At 41.9% G+C, this 23,331-nt stretch overlaps 2 protein-coding genes across 3 annotated transcripts; one reads left to right on the plus strand and one right to left on the minus strand.

Moving 5' to 3' along the window:
• Nucleotides 1-3,304: 3,304 nt before the first annotated feature.
• Nucleotides 3,305-14,402, plus strand: LOC121189340 (F-box only protein 11). 2 transcript variants are annotated; one of them, XM_041049352.1, is made up of 22 exons: nt 3,305-3,623; nt 5,492-5,616; nt 5,729-5,810; nt 6,690-6,834; nt 7,295-7,424; nt 8,013-8,096; nt 8,190-8,322; nt 8,409-8,515; nt 8,597-8,708; nt 8,844-8,950; nt 9,217-9,354; nt 9,455-9,672; nt 9,802-9,982; nt 10,165-10,287; nt 10,511-10,596; nt 10,802-10,878; nt 10,981-11,124; nt 11,287-11,397; nt 11,555-11,662; nt 11,761-11,869; nt 11,967-12,065; nt 12,624-14,402. In XM_041049352.1, exons 1-22 carry the CDS (start codon nt 3,530-3,532, stop codon nt 12,751-12,753), a joined length of 2,643 nt encoding a protein of 880 aa, XP_040905286.1. In that variant the 5' UTR covers nt 3,305-3,529; the 3' UTR covers nt 12,754-14,402. The 2 variants fall into 2 exon arrangements, with proteins under 2 accessions (XP_040905286.1, XP_040905287.1); XM_041049353.1 differs by having other exon boundaries at nt 6,693-6,834.
• Nucleotides 14,380-22,148, minus strand: msh6 (mutS homolog 6 (E. coli)). Its single transcript, XM_041049351.1, has 10 exons — nt 21,752-22,148; nt 20,028-20,233; nt 19,733-19,905; nt 16,966-19,534; nt 16,000-16,283; nt 15,654-15,771; nt 15,476-15,565; nt 15,194-15,348; nt 14,698-14,897; nt 14,380-14,556 (listed from the first exon to the last, which is right to left on the minus strand). Exons 1-10 carry the CDS (start codon nt 22,009-22,011, stop codon nt 14,475-14,477), a joined length of 4,137 nt encoding a protein of 1,378 aa, XP_040905285.1. The 5' UTR covers nt 22,012-22,148; the 3' UTR covers nt 14,380-14,474.
• Between the last annotated feature and the right edge of the window lie 1,183 nt (nt 22,149-23,331).

Raw genomic sequence — 23,331 nt, forward strand, 5'->3', positions numbered from 1 at the left:
GTGGTGGGCACACCAGCCAATACAGAGCCACCCTGCATTCAATAGACCTCTGTTGCCACTGGATACTAGATTGGTTACCAAGCCAACACATGTGCCTCACTGTCATATCTTCAACAGATTAGTGTTGAAAACAACAGATCCTGACAGTTAAGCTCTCCGTGTTTCAGGCTGAAGTAGTGTGTCTCAGTATGTTTTTCTAAAAGGACCAACGATTCACTATAAAAAATAGAGACAGAACTAAAAGGAGATTATGTAAGACGGGATGAAAAATGCTCCTTCTGGCCATGGCAACACTGAGTCCAACCATTTTATCATCAGAGGACCACAGCTAGTGCATCATGAACACAAAGGTAATTAGTTTGTCATTCACAACACAGCAGACAAAACAAGTCCATTCAGAAAAAGTGATCAGCTTGATAAAGTCTTTGATAACTGGGCCACATCACTGCACATGGAACAATAAAAGGCACAAGACAAAAACTACTACAAGAACTCTTTCATTTCATGGCGTAATAGTTACTAATGTCAGCAAAGGGTTTTGTACAACACAACGTCCGACACAAGACCCTAATGAGCTGACTCATCTCTTGAGGTCAATCAACATTAACCTCATCAGACAGACACACACATAGACAAACTCACAGATGGGTCAATGACCACAAAGCAACAAATCACAGATGGTCCTGCTGATAGGCCCGGGGTTGATTGAAAGCAGTAAAAAAAAAAAGACAATATGAAAGCAAACAGATGCATAAACAGAAAAAAATAAATACAGTAAATGTGAATGAAAACTAACAATGCTGCATCAGTTGTGGGGACGCTGCCACCTAAAGGCAGCTGCAAGGTAGTTTTACAGCTCAGTGTGACTCATTTACTGTAGGTAGTTAATTAGTCAGTGGAACAGTATTCTGTGAGACCAGCCAAAATATATGCTAATTAATTGCCATGTTGCGCCACAGGCACATATTGATATCCTACAAGCAAATATTTACATAATGACAGTGCTGAACATTGCTGCTATAAAAAGGCTGTGGTTTCAATCTATCAGAGAGGAGATAATTCTTCATTGTATTTGGCAATTTGACACAATCGCTATGACAAACAACATTGTTGTCATGGCAGCATCCTAGGGCAAGGGGTCTGGAAAGAAATTATAGCTTACAGTGACCGCCACGAGTCAACAGTGGGGAGGTGTGTGAAACAAAAACTAATATTTTAGCATGAGTGAGAAAAAAAACCTGAGCAAGGTTAGGCATCATTCAGACAATAGAGACAAAAAGACTCAGACACAGAGATAAAGTATCATGTGATGCTCATCTTTCACACAGCATGTAGTGAACAATCAGGTAGAGATGAGGAGACATCTAGTGGACGACCAGGCTACTGTGCAAGTAAGTAAGTGACAAAATACATTATCAGTTGTCTGTTTAGTAAACACAGGAGCCTGACGAGAAACCCAAACTGAAGAACAAAAAAAAATAGTTTAAAATTAAACTGCACATCATATTTTGAAGTATAATGCATAATTGACTTTTTCTATCTCTTTTTCCTCTGTCAACCTAAAATACCCTTTTGACAGACACCATTTGTGAGACACTATTCGGTGTGCTCACTCAGTCATGCTGAATAGCACCACCATCAGACAAAGTACCAGATTTCCAAGCTGTAATATGTCAAGAAACATTTCACCTGCAGTTATTGGCAACTGTTTGGGAATTCTATGAAATATTGAACTTCTCAAAGTTATTTACTTTGTTTGTTGCTTTGTTACGATTTTCTTATTTACACTCGAGCATTTGCTCAGTAGGATCATCTTAATGTTAACTAATTTGAATGCATTTGCTTCATAATGTGTAAGCCAAGGTTGCATCAAATCACAGGGATTGTAAATAACACTGAGGTCTATTCCTCCTGGTAAACTGAACAAAGGCTCTGTGAAGATGTTTGAACAACTAAATAGGGAAAGTAAATGACGATAAATTGGATTTACTCAATACTCAGGCATCATGAGACAAACTTCTAAGCAGCATCCAGCTCTTAATTCCACTTAGAAGTGGAACATTATTGGCAGAATGTACATTATTGTTCCATTGTGCCATTTTACGTGATTAACTTTCATTATTATAAATGAAAGACTTTCAAAATGGCCCACAAGCTGGAGTTATTAAGGACTTGACAAGTATGTAAACTGGTGTCCAGTTGTTTATGGCCTTTGCGTGCATATGAATGGATTCCACTCTGTCGTAATATTTGCAACAGGATACAACATTGGGATTTTGTGTACTGGGCCGTGTGAGGTTTGAATGTCTGTATAAACAAGTCTGAACAGAGCAGAGAAAATGAAAGCATATCTCTGGATGAATAATGTTCCCAGTAGCAGAACCTGAGAAGACAAGAGTATCTTCTGACTGACCTGTTTGACATAAGAAAGATCAATCATCCATCTTCTAGTTGCTCACCCCGGTCTGACTGACAGTTGTAACAGGGCAAGCAGTCAGTATGCAGCAGGCATGTCCAGCACGTGACAGGCTTCTCTTGGCTCCTCTACATGTGAAGGAACAGAAGTTCAATGCTAAGGTGTCAGCAAAACACTAAGCACAAGAATCTCATCCTGGCCACAGTGTCTAAGTCACTATGCAAGATATGCACAAAGCTCTCTCTTTACTTCATACAAAGTCTGCATAGAAATAATCATTAGAAATTTTGATCTCTGCAGAGAAATTATCTATTTTTCTTAAATTTCAAGCAATTTTCAGTAGCCTGTATTATTTCACATAACCTATCTTGCCATGCTATGACAGTTATCCACCTTTTTAACAGATTTTGATCTTTCTAATTTTATCCAACAAAATGTAAACCTTAGATGCGCAACTAGCTTGGAGAGCCTAGGTTAAATTTTCATTAATTGTTTATTTTGCATTTTGCAATTATTTATTTTGCATAAATGCCGATCAAGAGTTGATCTGTGATTGGTCCCTGAGTAGTTTAAATCACATCATCATAGCCAGACAAATTATGTTCTGTGTTACTGGGTGTTTTGGTGTCACAGACAGTAATAATAAACTGGAGGCGGTCTGTCAAATTAAAGGATGTTGGAAGAGTTGGATTCCTTGATCCATGACCTCCATCTGTAAGAGTTGCACTCCTCTCCAGTATGTAAATGGTGCTGAGACAAACTGATGATTCTCCCGTGATGGATGCTCGGAAAGTACAAGTGAAATCACCGTTGAATACGCCGCCGTGAGCGGGGGAAAGGGACGTGACGGCGAGAGGTCCTCCCATGTGATGTGACTGAGGCCTGACGGACTGTGCTTGTCTGTTATGGCTCCTCCTGCTACAGTAGAACGGGGCTAGACGTAACACTAGTGCAGGAGGATCGGGAATAACACACCGCGATACGTTTTCCAGGAGCCGCGGCTGAACATGGCAGATCGTGCAATGCTGAAGAAAAAGACATAGGTGATGTGCTTGGCGTTGCCTCTTCTGCTGTGAAGGCTTCGACATTTCTTCAAGATTAACAACACCCCAAATGAACTCCGTCAGAGCAAGTAACGTTAGCAGAAGACCTAGGCGAGTATCGAGGCCGCGCCCGGTGCAGCCGGAGAGGAACCACCAGGAAAGAGGTAACGTTAGCTAGAATTTCTGAACGGCTTGTCAAACAGCTGGCTTTAACGCTCAACTGTATGCTTCATGATCGGACAGATTTAAGTATTGCTTATGGCCGTATGCAGTGCGTATATTAACGCAGTGTTGGTTGATGAGGTAAAACAGTGGGGAGCTAACAGCAGGGTCACCGTGCAGCCAGGAAACACCGAGGCTTTTGTGTGTGTACCTAGCATTCAGGCCGCGCTTTGTTTTGCTTGATTTTTGCCCCGAGTCGTCCTTTCTTTTGCTTGTCTGACCTCATATCGCTGCCGATTTTTGCTTTTTGTCAGCTAACGTTGCATTCGTGGTGAAACTGACCAGCTGTAGAGAATGGGTTACCTGGTTCGTGGTTGACAGACGCAGAGAAGGATACACAAAGTGGTTTTGCCAGTTGTCGTAGCATGCTAACTGAACTTAGCCTGTGCTAGTTAGGTGTTGTTATTAGCATGTTTGGCTAGCTATCCTGCGTCCTGGCGTTTTCCGAAAAAAGCCCCAGCCTTTACAACGTTAAAATGTCAGTGCAGGGGTGTAATGCTTGTAATCAATGTAGCAACATGATTGTTATAAGTAAATCCCATTATTTGGTTGCTTTTATTCTCCAACAAGGACGGGTGACTACAGGCGCTGTAATGTAAACGAATATTGACAGCGTTTTTCAAAGTAAACATTAAGCAGGGATGCTCTCTAGTCATAGTTGCCATGACCGAAAGCTAGTGCGGGAGACCCAGTCGATCTGGGCTACAGTGATCAGTAAAATTAAAGCTTGGTTGCTGAATCTGATTAAACGTTGCCAGGTGGACTAGTGACATGTTGTGATATTAGATCTCGCAGCATCAGTTGAATGGCAAACAGCAGCAGAGGGTTAACTCTTACCTGTTGTAAGAAAAAAAAGATTGAAATCGTAAAACTCTAAAGTAATAACTCGATAATACTGACAAAACAATGCAATAGGAAATGAATCATCATGCTCATCCAAATAATGACGTTGTAGTTTTAGTAGTAGAAGTGCCTCTCCATGTCTCAGTTCATTCATACATGCCATGGTATGTATTTCTCTCTGACCACATCTTTGCAGCATAGCTCAGTTATCAATAAATGACTGAATGGTAGTACAGTTGGGAACACATTGTCAATAGTGTCTTTGCCCTTTTCACTTCATCTAGTGTATATTTGTTGTGAAGTGAAATGTGTTTGATTTAGTCAAACAAATCAGACGAGCCTTTACGTTATTTTAGTTCACAGCTACAGAGAAGTTGCTCTAATTGGCCCAGTTTGTTACATAGACAGTGTTTGTAGTGGTTACTGGCCCAGTAGCTGGGGAGAGTCATCCTTGCAACCAGAGCAACAAGCAGACAGTTTGCATCTCCCATCTGGGGTAGCTATCAACTCATCATGCCACGGTGAATAGGCTTGTGAATAGGTGTCTGGTTTAGCTCAGGGTTGATTCTATGGTTGTTTTGTTTTTCTGTTGATTGAATCCCTTCTTGATAGGATCTGTAATCAGTCTGTAGCATACAGAGCAGGTAATGAACAAAACTGGTTTTGTTTTTTTCTGTGTTTTGTGCTGTGACCTGTGTGATAAATACAGTTTGGGCAGTTGCCTTTGGTAATATGTTGTTACAATGAATTGCTTATTGCTGACAAATTGTTTGAAGGGTCCTTTTTAAAATCATTTCTATGGTTAACAATTAGTTGAAGGTTTAAATTCATGATTAATATTTCATTAATTTGAAATGCTACTTCATGAACATGTGGTTGACAGTACATCAAACACACATTTCTCTTGTATTGGTTTAATTAATAGCATAATAAATGTTCAATTTTGATCTTTTTTCACCATCTGTAGATGAGGACGTTCCTGCAGATATGGTCGCAGAAGAATCCGGTCCAGGAGCTCAGAATAGTCCCTACCAACTTAGAAGAAAGTCTCTACCCAAGAGAACAGTGTGTCCGACAAAGACAAACATGGAGGTACATTTAGCTGACATCCTGAAAAGTATAAATGCCTAAAAGATAAAGATTTGATTTCAAAGAAACACTAATATTTATACACATATTTCCACTGACTTTTTTTAATCTACAGGGTGCTTCCACTTCAACCACAGACAACTTTGGACACCGACCTAAACGCCCCAGAGTTTCAGGAAAGTGCCAAGATTTACCAGGTAAATAGGAACACTGTAATTGAAATTTATCCTTCACAAAGGTGCATTCAACATTATGTTTCCCACAGACTGTGAGGGGTAATTTGAGTAGGGTTATGAGTGAATTACCTTTCCTTGAATACAAGGGTGATACCCTACATACAAGTTGATTTGTATGTAGGGTATCACCCTCTTGTGAGATCATCTCTTTAAAAAAACTTTTTGGTAAAGACATGAAGGAAAACCATGGGTTTCAAAAAGTGGAAATTACAGCTCTGTTATTTGTGGCATTTGGAATCTTTCTCATACTGTGTAGTGCTGTCCAAAAGCAGCCATTGCATGGCATTTGGTTCTGGCTTTGCACTTAACATACATGGCTCTGTGGTGTCAAGGTACATGATCAGAAAATAAGTAATGTTCCCTGGTGCTGTCATCACAGTTGCTCCACTTGATTTGTTTAAAAACTAGCGTAAATGTGACATTTTCCTTCAGAATTCATCTTTTTGTTCCATCTCCTTCCCTTGTAAAAAAAAATGAGTCTGCATAGGAAATGATAGAATTATGTGTCATTCAACTCTAACATGTTGCACTTGGAAGGCGATTGGATTTGTTAGTCTAGTAGCAAAGTGCTAGTTCTTGTGGTTCTTCCTCTGGTCCACTGCACACACAGACTCATCTTAAAGGGTGTTCACATCAGTATTGGAGAAACTCTGTGGGACTCACCCTTTGTTTACACATTGTAATGTCTAATCTCTGAGCAGTGCAGTAGGGGGCAGCATAGAGGTACACTGTCATCTTAACATAAATATGCTTGTATGGCTGCTGCTGCTGTCTAACCCCACTCAAAACCATGTCCTTTTAAGATATTTTATTCTAATTTTGTGGTGGTCCTCCTCCCAGCAGCTCCAGCAGAGCAGTATTTGCAGGAGAAGCTTCCAGACGAGGTGGTGCTAAAGATCTTCTCGTACCTGTTGGAGCAGGACTTGTGCCGTGCTGCATGTGTGTGCAAACGCTTCAGTGAGCTGGCCAATGACCCCATCCTCTGGTGAGACATGTTGGGACAGATTGATCAAAAATTTTGTTACCTTTGTTGTTGATCAAAAAATTTCTTTTGATCAATACCTTGTGATACTTATTTTGTTTCTTTGTGTTTAATTGATGCTTTAACAACGGCTTTAACTGTGGCTTATAAATATTCTAATCACTACTCAGTTCAGATGTTCTGAGGGCAGTTACAGTTATAGTCAGATATGATTTGATAGTGCTTTTAATGTGCCATTGTTTGGGTTGTGCATCAGATTTGAAATGGTTGCACAAATTTGAAAGCGGAATGAAAGAGTGAATTTTCACTTTCACATTCAGTCAAGTTTCTACTCAACCTGACCTAAACAGCACAAACAGTGACGTTTTACTCTGTCGCACAAGCACCTCTGTATTGGTGACTACGAAACTCCACAAATGAAGAGGAGGATGATGCTAATCATTATTGTGCCTTCGTGTTCCAGGAAGAGGCTGTACATGGAAGTTTTTGAATACACGCGACCCATGATGCACCCCGAGGCAGGGAAGTTCTACCAGATAAACCCAGAAGAGTATGAGCAGCCAAACCCGTGGAAGGAAAGTTTTCAGCAGCTGGTATGGAATCTCCTGTGGGCTTACTGATTCAGTGCTGATCTTATAAAAGTCTTGCCTGATGTATTTCTGCTTCTTCTTTTTTTTTTCCACCATTAACAAACATTTTTCGCCACCATAAAAGAACCATCTGATTTCACATTTTGTAATGAAGCAAATGAGACACTGGCACAGAGCTGCTGGAACAGAGCTCTGTTCTTCAAGGTTATTATGGCCTTTATGTTAGATATATGTAGTAACACTGACTTTGCCATTTCCATCTGTGCGACTGTAAACCCTCCTGTGTACAGACAGCTAATGTCATGTGAAAGGGCAGCACCACAGGCCATAATGGTGACATTCAGTAAGCAGGACGTAGAAGAGAACTATGTGTTTAAATTGTATTCCTTTGCGATATATTGACCTTTAGGATCCTTTTCCCTGGACAAAAAAAAAATGTCTCGGACATCTTTTTCTAGTGATGAATTTTATCCCCCCATCTTGTTCAAAATGCTATTTCAGTGCAGTGTTGTTCTTTATGGATTATTAATAAAATGATTCATCTCTTTAGCATGTGAATAATTGTGTGTTGTTTTTTTTTTTTTTTTACAGTATAAAGGCGCACATGTTAAGCCAGGCTTTGCAGAACACTTCTACAGTAATCCTGCCAGATACAAAGGGAGAGATAACATGTTTGTAAGTGAACTGTTTTCGACATTGTGTTTTCTAATTCGTCCCTTTCTAATTTAATGCTACTGTCATTCACCTGACTTCTGACGTTTTCTCCAGTACTATGACACCATTGAGGATGCTCTCGGAGGGGGTCAGGAGCCTCACTTTGACGGCCTGATATTCGTCCACTCTGGTATTTACACAGACGAATGGATCTACATCGAGTCACCCATCACAATGATCGGAGCTGGTACGCGTGTCTGAAGTCGTGGCTGCAGTTTGATTGTGCACTTGTTCGGTCTTGTCTCTGGTTTAACCCCTGTGATCGTCTTGCAGCTCCTGGAAAAGTAGCAGAGAAAGTCATCATTGAGAATACCAGAGACTCTACATTTGTATTCATGGAAGGCTCAGAAGACGCTTACGTTGGATACATGACCATTAGGGTGAGATGACACATGAAGGTTAATATGCGCGCTCGCTCGGTATGTCACAGTTGCCGCTAACCATCTCTGTGTCTTCCGCAGTTCAATCCCGATGATAAATCCGCCCAGCACCACAACGCACACCACTGCTTGGAGATCACAGTCAACTGCAGCCCAATCATCGACCACTGCATCATACGCAGCACATGCACAGGTATTGGTCTTTGGTGCAGCTTGAATCCATTCTTTAACCACTGGGTATGTTTGTGCTGAAATTGTGTTGTTTTGATATGAGCATTGGTATACTACTATCAGTGTACTAACAAATCTCTATCTGTGCTTGTTTCAGTGGGGTCAGCTGTCTGTGTCAGCGGCCAAGGTGCTTGTCCCACAATCAAGCACTGCAACATCAGTGACTGTGAAAATGTTGGTCTTTACATCACTGACCATGCACAGGTAACATACACCTTTTATCCACATGGTTTAAGTATTACATCAACACTTGAAGGCATGTGTCAGCATCGTTGTTATCGTACAATTAGGTGTCTCAATTTCACATTAACCAATTGAACAACAGCAGTAGGGTCCGTCTCTCTCAATTCTCATATATTCCCAACGTGAGGTGGAAATAAAAGTATGATGAAATTAAACAAACTGGTAAAAATGACTTTAAAGTGGACATGAAAGTGTCTTTAACTTATCCAGCATTGTTCATTTTTCAGGGAATATACGAAGACAATGAGATCTCCAACAACGCTCTGGCTGGGATCTGGGTGAAGAACCACGGAAATCCAATCATCAGACGGAATCACATCCACCACGGCAGAGACGTGGGCGTTTTTACATTTGACCACGGCATGGTAAGACACAACTTACTGGTGTTTGCTTTTTGTTAAAACTTGTTGACTGTTCTGTTACGGTTGTTTGATTGGACACTCTATAATTTTGTATTTCTAACAGGGTTACTTTGAGAGCTGTAACATCCATAGGAACCGCATAGCCGGCTTTGAGGTGAAGGCGTACGCCAATCCAACAGTGGTTCGTTGCGAGATCCATCATGGTCAGACGGGGGGCATCTACGTGCACGAAAAGGGCCGTGGCCAGTTCATCGAAAATAAGATCTATGCAAATAACTTTGCTGGGGTTTGGATCACGTCTAACAGCGACCCCACAATAAGGTCAGTGTGGCCTGGGCGTCAAAGGTCAAATATTAAATTGAAAGTATCATTTTAAAAGGTATCAGTTTGAACTCTGGTCAACGCGCAGTTGCATCATGTCCTGAAATGTGTTGTTTTGTCCAAATACAGGGGCAATGCCATTTTTAATGGCAATCAAGGTGGCGTTTACATATTTGGCGATGGCCGAGGCCTCATCGAAGGAAACGACATCTACGGTAACGCCCTGGCGGGAATCCAGATCAGGACGAACAGCTGCCCCATAGTCAGACACAACAAGATCCATGATGGCCAGCATGGCGGCATATATGTGGTAAATATTTAATAAAAAACATATGCTGTCATCAAACCCAAGTTACACCCATAATGTTTTATTTTTGTTTTTTTAAATTACAAAAATAGTCTTACATCTTTGAATGTTTTCACTTTTTCGCCTTTGTTGTGCTGGAGTTTTGGAAACAGAGCAGTAATGTATGGTGGTTTTGTATCGCACAGCATGAAAAAGGACAAGGCGTGATAGAGGAGAACGAGGTGTACAGCAACACGCTGGCAGGAGTGTGGGTGACAACAGGCAGCACGCCAGTGCTGAGGAGGAACAGGATACACAGCGGGAAGCAGGTAAGATTACAGGAGGGTTACAACTTTAACGATGAGAAAGAAATGTAGAGTGACAAACCAGAAACAAACTCAGACGCAACTGTGATGGGATGTATTGCTATTACTTGACATTTGATGTATTTACACAAAAAGAAATCAGTTGCCATCTTATGTAGGTAGCTCTGTCCTATAGAACCAAATTCGTTTTAGACTAAGAATACATTTTTCACTGTTGTTTAAACAGGTTGGGGTCTACTTCTATGACAATGGCCATGGTGTGCTGGAAGACAATGATATCTACAATCACATGTACTCCGGAGTTCAAATTAGGTTTGTGGAAATTTACAATGACACAAAATTTGTCTCAGTCTGTTCGTTGAAGGTTTGGACACGTTAAAAACAGATGAATGTCCTAGTAAAGTGGGACTTGTCGGTTGTCCTGATATTAGGATGGTTAAGTGGGGAAGAAAACGCATTAGTGAAACAGTGATTCAACTGTCTTTTGTGTTTCCTATGTGTTTGTGTTTTTTGACAGGACTGGCAGCAATCCCAAGATCAGGCGGAACAAGATCTGGGGAGGCCAGAATGGAGGCATTTTGGTTTACAACTCAGGTGAGAGGCAAAGATGTTTTCTCTGTGGTTATTGCTAATCAGCTGTTTGACCAGTGTGACAACAGTTCCCTGTGTTTTTTTTGTTTTTGTTTTTTTTTTCAGGCTTAGGCTTTATCGAGGACAATGAGATCTTTGACAATGCTATGGCAGGAGTGTGGATCAAGACGGACAGCAACCCCACTCTGCGGAGGAACAAGATCCATGACGGGAGAGACGGTGGGATCTGTATATTCAACGGAGGAAGAGGTAACTAATCAATTTATTTTATAAAAGCTGGGTGTGGACCTTTTGGAGTTCGGCTAGCCGAAGAGTCGGCGTAGATCCATATCATCCTTACAGATTATTTTAATGAGGCACTTTTTAGTCACTGTTTTTTTTTTTTTAAATTGACATTCTCGTTGTCTTCAGGTTTGTTAGAGGAAAATGACATCTTCAGAAATGCCCAAGCAGGAGTCCTCATCAGCACCAACAGCCACCCCGTCCTGCGGAAAAACAGGATATTTGACGGCTTTGCTGCAGGTGGGTAACAAGGTCTAATCTGTCATCATTTGAAATAGTGATGAGGCGTTTGACTCTAATTATTATGGCTTTTTAACATCCCTATAAATTTGTCTGTGGGAACAATCAGCTTTTAATGAGGTATGAACTGAATGTTTTTTTTTTTTTAAACTGCTAGGCATTGAGATCACCAATCATGCCACAGCAACCTTAGAGGGCAATCAGATCTTCAACAATCGCTTTGGGGGATTGTTTCTTGCATCTGGTGTCAACGTTACAATGAAAGGTAACCGTCATAGGAATGTTTTCTCGACTAACCCTGAAATGCCATATCCAAATGTAAGTGGCCTGCAGTTGACCAATTTCCACTTTCTTTCCACATAGATAATAAAATAATGAACAATCAAGATGCCATTGAAAAGGCTGTGAGCAGAGGTCAGTGCCTGTACAAGATTTCAAGTTACACCAGCTACCCAATGCACGATTTTTACAGGTAATTCATGTTTATACTCACAGTCAAGGTGACTAGCATATCGTCCACTGTTGATCTGTTTGGTGATTGTTAACAAACACCATTTGGGCTCCCACAGATGTCACACCTGTAACACAACAGACCGCAACGCCATCTGCGTGAACTGCATCAAGAAATGTCACCAAGGACATGACGTGGAGTTCATCAGACATGATAGGTCAGTCTTACCGACCCACATTATTACAAACAAATGCTGTGATTTAGAGTGACCAAACCCAGTGGTCACTCAGTGAGGAAGCCAGGCAGTAATAAATAGTCTATACACCAGGCTTGGCATAATTATCATGTGTTTACAAATCACTAAAATAAAACAAGTTGCACCACACAAACGGGTTCTTACGAACTCAGTAGTTGTCAGCTGATATATACACCCAACAGACAAGAGTAATGGTTACGGAGCTGAATGGACCATGTGTCACAAGTGACAAGTATTAGTGGTAACATGGAAAATGAACCACTTGTCTCATCTGAAATCTGATCTAAATGATGCTCAATAATGACATAACCTGACAAGTATTAGTCAAAGAAGAAATATTTACAAAGGATTTCCAGTTAAGTTTAATACATCAGTTGGTCCCCCAAACATAATGTTTAGTTTTTCTTGGCTTCTGGAGTTAATTTATACTATGTTGTGCCAACTGTTTTTTTTTTCCTTTCTACCTTAATAGAGTTTAACTAAATACAATAATTTTACCTTTTCCCTCTCCACCTGCAGATTCTTCTGTGACTGTGGTGCAGGGACGCTGTCAAACCCTTGCACGTTAGCTGGAGAGCCGACTCACGACACAGACACACTGTATGACTCGGCTCCTCCTATAGAGTCCAATACACTGCAGCACAACTGAGCTCAAGACCTGAGGTCCTTTTGCGCTTCAGCAGTAATGGACATAAGACACTTTAAGTTGTGCAGAGGAGGAGGAAATTCAAACTAAAATACAGATTCACTTTGGCAGAGTATATACAGTGACTTAAAAAAAAAACTTGGACACTCAAAAAGGAGACATTTAGAAAAAAAAGAGTTGATTCTGGATGCATCGCTTTCTCTTTTTCTCCAGTTATTTGACAAAAAAAGTAAAGGAAAAAGATGACATCAATGGGAGAGAGCTGAAGAGCAGCTGACTCAGGGTTTGTGGGTGTGCTGGTTCAGTCAAGTGAGTGAAACCAATGAGAGATGGACAAAAAGCCACAGGCTCATCTGCTATTAAGAAGTGGAAGAACAAGATACTGCAGTCATGTACAGCCCCATCGTGGACAGACGCTCAGTCAGAAGAGGCACAACTTTTCTCATAAGGAGGCAAAGGCCCCGAATACAACAATGCTTCCATCACTGGGCAACCGACGTGCTCGTACGATATGTGCGGGAAAAATGACCTAGCACTTCAGCTTTTTTTTTTTTTTCCTCTTCGCCCCCCTCCCCTCAAGACAACTGTTGAGATTTGATTTTAATGCTTTTTGTGTAGTTTTGTATTTTCATGCAAAAATCTTACTGTACTTGAATGTCTTTATTTTATTAAATGTGTTCATTTTTTTGGTTATTATACCCTAGAATTGCTGTAATTATACTCATGTCGCAGTATCTAACTTCTTTCTGTGAAAGAGATCAGAGAAAAGAGAGGAAAACACTAAAACATTTTCTCCAGCAACGTTGACTCATTTACATTTGCAATACAGAAAAATAGATGCTCAGATGTGCTTTCACAAGACTTTTCATAGCATCTTACATGTCTGTCTTTGTAATGGAGCTGAACAGTTGTTATATTTCAGTCTGTTTTACATCTATGCATATTTTCTGTTTGTCAAGCAAGACCCAGAATCAAGCATTTTTACTCAAGGCTGCAGTTGTATAACATTTTAGATACAGCCCCTCTCTTTACTTATGTACCAAAACTTAGTAAAAGACACATTGCTGCTTAAGGTCAGGGTATTATTCATCTGTTACAGAATTATCTAAGGACATTCGGATGGTTGACTAATTGTCATTGATTTATCATAATTACATAATCTATAGACATCTTACCCTGTATTAGAATTAATGAACAAATGCTGCTTCTTGGCCTGTTGAGATATACAATTTCTTTTATATGAGATCTTTTTTTTTTTTTTTAACTGTGATTAGGGCCAAGGAAAAACTAAGAGAGACAAGTCTTGTGAAAGTACAGCCAATTTTGATGTGTTCTTTCCCTCGTTTGCCAATGTTGCTGGAGAATTTCAAAGGCTTTTACTCTACTGAAGCTGAGACAAGTATCTATATACAGCGCTATATGGTTTCATTGCCCCCATCCCCCCCCTTGCCTCCCTTCCCCTCCCCATTCATGTGTACTGGTGATTGTGGGTTCTCATACAGACTGAAATGTATGCATGTATCATAACATCTAGACTTAATATATTGTGAAGTATTCAATAACCGTTATGTAGGCGCTAGCGTGAATTAAAAGGGTTTAATTTCCTAGATGAAACATTGTCATTTTTTTAAAAATAAACTTTATTAGATCATTACAGTAGTGTTTTTTCAAGCGCTGAGAGGAAAAAAAAAAGCAATCAGCAAGAACAAATGATGTTTTACAAACTACAGGTTGTTCAGCATCTGAATAAGTGAAGCAAAGTGTGTGTTGCCCTGAGTACCACCTTCAGCAAACTGGCAGAGCTTCCTGTGAAAGGAGAAGGAAAAAGGAAATCACAAGAAAGCTTTGGTGTTTTCTTACAGATACCAGGTTCAGATGCTTGCTTTGGATGTTACTGCAGTGACACAAGGAGCAGCAGAAGACATTAACTGCAATATAAATACATACTTGAACAATCTGAGGCTGATGGTGCTCTTCTCAAACTCTCTGGCCTTCCTGTGTCCTGATTGGATGACCTCCTCTGGCAGGCTGGCGAGTCGAGCAGCGTTGAAGCCGTAGCTCTTTGGACAAGCACCAGTGATGAACTTGTAGAGGAATGTGATGGTTTCTTGACTGGGATCCTCACATTCGTTCTCCACCATGCACGCCTGAAAGGAACAGAACAGCGACGTTATACTTAATAACAGGCGGTTGCGCATGATTCTGAATACATAAACACAGACAGATGGTACTTCACTGCAGATTGTATGAGAGCAACACACATCTCCACTACATATAGTAGTGATATCTGCTGTACATAAGTAGAACAGACAGGATACAATAAATCATACAACAATTCTGATTTTCAGATATTTACCTGGATAATAATTTTAGTCACAGCTTTTTTTCCCCTCCCATCAGCTGCTGTCACAGTATTTAGCTTGTTTTGCGTTGCTGTACTCACCATGTGGCCCAACCGCACAGCAGGGTTGTTGGCGTAGTCCTCCACCAGGGAGTGGTAGTGTGTGGAGAAGAGCGTGCGACAGCAGATCTTCTCAGCAAGCTCCTTCACAACAGCACTGGCGATCGCTGTGCCATCATATGTGGCTGTGCCCCTTCCTGCAAACAGTTCACAGCTGAACGGTCACACCCCACAAACACACCACCACAGGAGCAAAACAGTGCCGAAGAGACTGCCTGTGATGTTTGTTCTCATTATGAATAAGCCATAATAAGCAACACTTACCTAATTCATCCAGGAGCACGAGTGAATGTTTAGTGGCATGGTGAAGGATGCTGGCGGTCTCGCTTAGCTCCACAAAGAAGGTACTCTCACCTACAGAAGACAGAGTCAACAGTACAAGCTTAGCTCATGAGGTTCAAGCTCAGATCATTAAGTTTGTTAAAGGGGTTTGTGATGTTACCAGCCATAATACGATCTGAGGCTCCCAGCCGGGTGAAGACCCTGTCAACTGGTGTGAAGCGCAGGCTCTCAGCAGGAACATAGCAACCCAGCTGAGCTAGGATGATCACAAGCCCACACTGTACATACAGAGGAGTGCTGCGTATGAGTATGGGCCAACAGAGACTTCAAATAGACCTGCACTGTCCACATTATTTCCAGTCCATCACTTACACTTACTCATTAAGTTTTTGTAGTTTCATACACATGGATAAAACAATAAGTTATATATATGTATCCATAAATAAGGCTTAAATTGCCCCCCGGGGACAAATAAAGTTCTCTGAATCTGAATCTGAATAACCCACCTGTCTCATGAGAGTGGACTTTCCACCCATGTTTGGTCCTGTGACAAGGACACACAAGGCGTGACCTTTCTCCTCATCAGAATCACCGCTACCAGCGCAGCCAATGAAGATGTCATTAGGAATGAAGTCATCACCGAAAAAAGTCTTGGTGACACAGGGGTGGCGGGATCCAACGAGGTCAACGAAGGGCGCTACCTGGTCGTCATCCTCAGGGAGCACCACCTGTGGCCTGGTCATCGGTCCATCTCCACCCTGACTGTAGCGTGACAAGGCCAGCAGTACATCTGAAAATAACAAACACACAAACACACAAACACACACATACACAGTGTCATTGGTAGTAACTGTAAAGAGGAATTGGGCATTTAACCTTTCATCCTTTAAAAAAGATAATTTGCTACCCACTTTCTTAGTATTTAATTTTATGGCAGGATTTCACAGCTCAGCTCTGTTACAACTAAATTAAATAAATAAAAACCAAACCTGTGGCTGAGGGAAGGCTCGGTGATATATAAACACATTAAAAACACATTATGTTACTGCACCAGAGATCAGTAATAAACTATGCAATTACCTCTCCCTCTGTCAGGAGCAAACACCAGAGAAGACTTTCCATAACGGTGAAAAACAAACTAATTAGTGTCAGTTTAGCCAAGTTTTAAATGGTTTAGTTACTCTGACTAAAAGATTTTGAACAAGCACTTTTACTGGTGCAACATCATCTTAAATGCACATCAAGGACGAATACTGGTAACATCTGCAGGAAATGTATTCAGAGCAGACACCTGCAAAACCAGCTTGTTTTTATAAGCCCACAAAGGAAGTTTTTTCCTCTCAGAAACAATTACAAAATACAAATTTACAAAGTTACACTATAAAGAAGAGATGAACACCGCTGTGACTGAGGTATGCTGTAAAAAAAATAATACTGATTTACAAGAATTAAAAAAAAATAGTAATAATTACCAAGCACTGCCATGCACTCCACACCAGTCTTCCAGTCTTTGTAGTCTTTGTCAAAGTTGTAGAAGAGCCTCCTCATGCAGTCTTTCAGGGCTGCGTCTCTCTTCTCCTCAAATCCTTGAAGCTCTGAGAACAGCCGTTCGGTCTCCTTTGTCACATAACGCTTCCAGCCTTTCTTTGTGGATTTCACCTCATACTCCTCAGGAATATTCCTCTCTGAGACGCTGTCAGGCACCTCCATCTGGTAGCGGTTTCGCCCAGTTCCCCAGTAGGACAAGCTTTTACAGCCAAGCCTCTTCTTCTGCCTGTCCAGGTAATCCTGCAGCTCTCGTTCATAGTTCTTGATCCCAGTCAGAGCCTGGTCGAACTCTGGGTCAAAGCCAGCTTTTGGGGTTATGACACCGGTGGTGCGGGCTTTCTGGTGGTCAAAAGCTGTCTCCCAGCGCTTGAGTTCAGCAGAGAGGTCTGGGAAGAGGCCACCCTTTTCACTTTTCAGACTGACGACCTGAAGGAGCAACGTGGAGCGAAAGTCACCTGAAATTGGAGCAAGGACTGAAATGATCTCCTGCATGGTTTTGAAACCCTCCAGAGCTGAGAGGAAGTCGGCTATCTTGCGTTTGCTGTAGGTGACCTCCTCGTAGAGAACTGCTCTGCTGTCAGGATGGTCCTGGCCCTTCAGGGGAGTGCCAATGCTGTGGATTTTACTCAGGAGACGCTCCAAATCTGGGAGCTTCTTCAGCAGGTCTGAAACCTCAGTAGCCTGAGCCTGAGCTCCCATCAGGTCCTCCACTGCATCCAGTCTGTCCCTGACGGATGTGGGGTTACACAGGGGAGCACAGAGCCACTGCTTCAGCAGCCTCTTGCCAAACGGGGTACAGCATGTGTCCAAACGCTCCAGCAGCGTCCCCTCTGTTCCCCCTGACCCATTCTGAAAGATTTCTAAGTTTGCCAGAGTCACTCCGTCAAGCACCATCCGCTGACGAGTCTGGGCAAAGAAACTGGCAGGTCCAGCAGCTTTCTCCATCTCAACATCAACAGGGACATATTCTTCAAAGTTGGCCATGGAGAGCAGCTCGTGGTCTACGAGACATTTCTTCAGGTAGAAAATGCATCCACCCATTGCAGACAGTGCCAGCTCATAGCCATCCTTCGGCGTAAGGCACAGTGAATCACTTTCAGAGGTCATCTTTTTCAGGAGCGGAGGGAGAAAATTGTTTCCAGTTCCCTGCTCTTTTCCAGCTGTCTCCTTAAAGTAGTCTTCCTCTGAGAGGGTTTTAAGAGTCTTCTGCGCATCCCAGAACTGTGTTCCTGCATTAAGGCCTTCCTGCAGAGCGGAGGACAGAGAGGCCTTGAGTATTTTGCGTGTTTCAACAGATGGGTTCCCCTTTTCGAAGAGCACCTCAGCGGGGGAAAAGTGTGCTATCAGGGTGCGCAGGCGTGAGCAGTGACGATCGTCTGAGAACTGGCCTACATGAAAGTAACCCACAGAGGTATCTACGAAGCAGACTCCGTACGTGCGGCATTGACCGGAGCTCTCCTCTTCAGCCTTTTCCTTTAAGCTCAGGAGGAACTTGCTTTGACTCTCGGAAGGAGCACCGTCCAACACACTGTAGGTCTGAGTACCACGTGTGATAATGCGGCACACCTCTCTTTTCACCACACGGTCATATTTTGTGGGCTTAGCCATGGTCTTACAGCGAGCTTCCATCATCTCTGGGGTCTCTGTCTGCTCCACTCGGGCCACCTTGTAGCCTTTCTGGACCAGTACATCTGAGAAACGCGCAAAGCCGATTTCTGGAAAGCCAGAGTGCGCCCAGGTCCCCTTCATGAAAGTCAGTCCCAGCTCGTTCACTCCAATCACAGCATCCATGTGGTAGAGCTCATAAAACTTCCCCACCTTGTAGAAGATCACGGTGTCGAACATCTCAGATTTGAGCTGCCACCACCGACGCATACCAGGGGTGTTTCTGTTTAGAAAGTCCTCAGGCACATACAAGGTAGTAGGGTCGTAGTCATCTTCTGTCTGTCGCCGCCTTCGGCTGTCTTTCCTCCTGCCATCCTGCAACCACTCCAGCTTCTCGTGGTCCCAAACTGTTGCACCTCCACTGGCGCCTGAACCACTTGTTTGGCTCTCGAAGTTGTCAGGGGCAGAGAAGGCTGACAAGCGAGACTTCGTGTCGGCTGCAACAGATGCTGGAGCGCGTTTAGGTGCAGTGGGCGGGGCGGGGGTTACTTTAACTTTTGCATTAGCAGACTTTTCTGCAGGACGTTTGCGCTTTGCAGGCTTGATGGGGCTTTCTACTTCTGACTCCTGTGTGCTCTCCTCTGCTTCTTCTTCACTACTCACTGTCCCTTCTTCCTCTTCATCCTCACTGCTCGACGCAGCATGTTCTGGTTTGAATTCCTCATCTGAGCCGTCACTGTCTGAGGCTTCAATAATCCGACGCCGCTTGGCCTTGTTGCTCTTTTCTGTTGAAGCACGGGCTGAGCGGCGGGTGGCTTTGGATGACTTCACTTTTTTCTGGTCATCTTCATCGCTGACCTCTTCGTCAGTTTCTCTTGACTCGTCAACCTGACAAAGCACAAAGAAGGATAAGTAATGACACTATGTCACTTGTATTGTTGACCTGATATTAGACATTAGACATAACACACTCTTAACTACTATCTGTATTAATTACTATTTTAGTAACAAGAATAACTTGTAAAATGTGGGCTTTTTAAATGGACACATTGTCAACATAGTAACTGAACATAAACACTGTGTCACCTCCATTTCTTCATCCTCCTCCTCCTCATCTGATGGATCTGTGCAGAGAGGCATCTTTAATCTTTTTTCAGTGCTGTCAAACATGACTCCGTCAGCGAGCTCCATCGCACGGCGGATCACAGGCTTACCGCTGAAGAACACCCCTCCAGTTTTAGCATCACTGCTGTCAGAGCCTGTAACAGCACAGTACAAACTGTGTTCATCATTCAGCAGTGACAAAACAAAGTGAAGTTTGCTAGAAGGACATAGCACATAATATTATATTATTATTAACATGGGAACAACTGTTACAGACCTTGGTATTCTCTGACATATTTGGTGCTGACCCATCCTCTAGTAGGAGGTTCATCAAAGAAATGGACATGTATGCGCTGGTTTTGACCGCGGCCTCTCATCTGCTGTCCAGTCAGAGGTTGGGGTACCACCATGCACGGCCACCAGGGGTGCCCCTCCAGTTTTGCCCACACAAGGGCACCGGCACTGAATGAGCATGTGGAATTGCTGGAGGTGAGAAATACAATTCACACATTTAAGGAAATCATTTATTGACCTAGACCAATATAAAAATCTGTTATTCACCAAACTGGTTTCATAAACAGATCAAACTAAGTCTAACTTCACACATGTATTAATTGAAATGGTCAACTGACCATCTTAAATAGGATTGATTTTACATAAATTGTGGGTAAATTAAGACTTTTAACTAAAAAACTTCAAAACCGGATTAACAGAACAACGTATCAAACTGTCCAGCTCTGTTCAGCACAGCAGGAAATGTTTGCCTACTAGAAGAAATCTATAGTTGCAGGACATTTTTAAATTCTTTAATATTCAGTGCATAACAATGCAAAAGCTTATTATTGTGTCCTTTAAAAACTCTTCCCTCATTATTTCCTTCACAATATTGATGGAAAACCACAAATTATGAGCCATGTTTTTATGTGTAAAATAATTCAGTCTTTATTTTTGTGAAACTGTTTAACTGACTGACCTAAGAGAGACAACAGACTAAAGTCTAAAATATCTTTGTGAAACCACCCTCAGGTTACAGGGGATATTGTATTGTCATAATACTGCAGCACTGAAAAGCTGTTAATCATTTTTACATTTTGTCAGTCACTTACAAAACTGGAACAAAACATCCTAACACTCGCACTGGAAAGCAAACAAGCTACTTTCTCTTGTACATTTGGCTTAAAACTCTTGGGAGTTTATGTGAGAGGAAGTGTGTCTCGACACAGATTGTGCTCATACAGTTAGATTTTCATCTCCAATGTTTTCTTAAATGACATTAAATATTAATCCAACGTATTCTGAATGGCGTGACAGTAACTTTTAGCAAATTTGCTGCATCCAGGTTCATTTTATTTCATATTTCTTATTTTCTATAATTTTAGATCTGACTGGAAACTCAACATGTCATACGCCATCTAGTGGATGCAGATGCAAACTACACACACTTTCATTGTGGGCAGAGTAGGCAGGGGGGACTGTTGCCGTAATGAAACTCAGGCAATACCACAACCATTACCAAACAAGCACATGGTGTGATGCCAACTTAAGACAGTGCACACGGTGTAAACTAAAACACTGGATGACATTAGTAAACGTCCCTTTTGATCTATAGAGTCCAAGTTGATTAATTAGCTGGGTTGGCACTGATTTGGACAAGGGGAAAACTTCGCCCCGCACGGTCTGCACAGTTTTAATCAGGTCACCTGTGTTTTCAAGATTATTCAGATGTCAGGCTGGATCACATGCACGAAACAAACATGAAAGTAACTCCTAGCGAAACAAACAGTAGGTTTGCAAAGACGACTAACCTGTCCAAATGCACTCTTTTTATCCAGTTCACAACATGCATAATATGATTTCTTTATTTTTTTAACCGCTTCGTTAACAATGGGAGAGACTGCTGAAGTCTTTTCGAGGCCTTGCAGACGGTCTATAGCAGGAAGAAGAAAAACAAACGAGGCTCCAGCAATTACACCGCCCCCAACATTATCACGGCTAACTCACCGTTCTTTGGTTGCTGGGGCCTTGTCGCCAAACAGTTTCTTGAATCCACCTTTGGCAGACTTGGAGTCACTTTTCGGTTTGACTTTGCTGGTCTTGGCCGGTTGTTGTGGTGTCTGTTTAGCTTGCTCTTTCGGAGAGGAGTTGGACTTCTCCACGGAGGAAGGCAGGTCTGCCTCGGCCGGAGACGGACTAGGCTTCGACTTGGAGACCTGCGGCGGTGACTTGGTGAAAAAATTGAAAAGAGAGCTTTGCTTCGCCATGTATGCGAGTTTAAAGGTGACTGTCGTTGTATTTTTTTTTTTTTTTTTTTTAGAGATAAACCTAATGTCAGTATCCACAGCTTCCCTACATCACCTAGCGCCCAGTTACGCAGCGTCACGGCGCGAGCGCTTCTCGTTCGCGGGAAAGACACACACGAGGTACGGTGGGCGTGGATACAAACCTCCACCAATGACAAGCGAGTCCAGAAGTCACGTGGTCTAAACATGACTTCCCTTGGCGCCCAGAGGACCGTTTTTTTCTCACCCCTTTTTCCTCTTAACTTTATTTCCAACACAGCGGCCACATACCGGCGGAGGAGAGAAGAAGTGCAGAAAAATGGCTCCTGTGACCAAGATATTGAAATGATAAAAAGGAAAAGCAACAAATCCTGACATAATTAAATGTCTCACAACGGGGCACGGAAATAAATTACTGAAATTGTTATTACTGGTTGACAAGGCAAGAACAATGGGTTAACTGTTGATATTGAAATGTAATTATTTATATTATCATTATTTTAAAAGTGTAATATATTACAAGAGGATGACAATGACAAGGGGAAATTACACTCTAAGGATATGGGTTAACATGCACAGAAGTATAGTGCAAATCTACATATACAGTAAATATCTCACAAAGAATGTGTCCATAAAACAAAGATAAGACAGGACCTATTATTAATGGGTTATTTCATTTGTGGGCAGGAGCATATAGAGTAAAATAGTTCATAATAAGATCATAAGGTTTCTTTAAGAAATCATGAACTCATTCCTTTACCACTGATTATAATTACAAGGGATAGGAGCAAATTGGTGATGCAGGAAATTAGTGTCTCTTCTCTGTGTGCAGGTTAATATTATAGTTGCAAAATTCTGACTGTCAGTTTGTGTTTGGAACATCTTACACTGACTCTATAATCTGTACCATTCCTTTACCACCAGCAGAGTGCAGCAGGATACTGGAATCTTCATCAGTAATAGCCCATGTCTTTTTATACATTTCTTATAATTCATCTCTGGGATGGCAATAAAAGTAGTCCAGTTTCTTACTCATAATAAGTGTTGAAAGAAAACTGAGCCACAACCTTTGTTCACCCTGTTGTTGTTAACAAGTTGAAATGACAATAGGAAAGTTGATTTGTGGCCATTTTGTGACAATATGTCCTACTGTTACATAATGTCATCAATAGGAACAAAAGGAGAATCAAAGCATGAGTCAGCGTTGCATACATACAGTGTCCTTGTTTCAACAGAAATCATCAGTTGAATTAATGCAGTCTACCTGGTAATGCTCCCAGTTGTGATGTACAAAAACTTAAA

This window comes from Toxotes jaculatrix, chromosome 11 (genome assembly GCF_017976425.1).
Source record: "Toxotes jaculatrix isolate fToxJac2 chromosome 11, fToxJac2.pri, whole genome shotgun sequence".
Lineage (NCBI taxonomy): Eukaryota > Metazoa > Chordata > Actinopteri > Toxotidae > Toxotes > Toxotes jaculatrix.

What these genes read in the sequence shown, in the direction of transcription:
- LOC121189340 (XM_041049352.1), top strand. Translation starts at nt 3,530, where the DNA reads ATGAACTCCGTCAGAGCAAGTAACGTTAGCAGAAGACCTAGGCGAGTA. An exon ending in TTACATTTGACCACGGCATG is followed by an intron (nt 9,355 to 9,454) that starts GTAAGACACAAC and finishes TATTTCTAACAG; the next exon opens with GGTTACTTTGAGAGCTGTAA. An exon ending in AACAGCGACCCCACAATAAG is followed by an intron (nt 9,673 to 9,801) that starts GTCAGTGTGGCC and finishes GTCCAAATACAG; the next exon opens with GGGCAATGCCATTTTTAATG.
- msh6 (XM_041049351.1), bottom strand. Translation starts at nt 22,011, where the DNA reads ATGGCGAAGCAAAGCTCTCTTTTCAATTTTTTCACCAAGTCACCGCCG. An exon ending in AGGAGGATGAAGAAATGGAG is followed by an intron (nt 19,535 to 19,732) that starts GTGACACAGTGT and finishes GTGCTTTGTCAG; the next exon opens with GTTGACGAGTCAAGAGAAAC. An exon ending in CTCAGATCGTATTATGGCTG is followed by an intron (nt 15,566 to 15,653) that starts GTAACATCACAA and finishes TGTCTTCTGTAG; the next exon opens with GTGAGAGTACCTTCTTTGTG.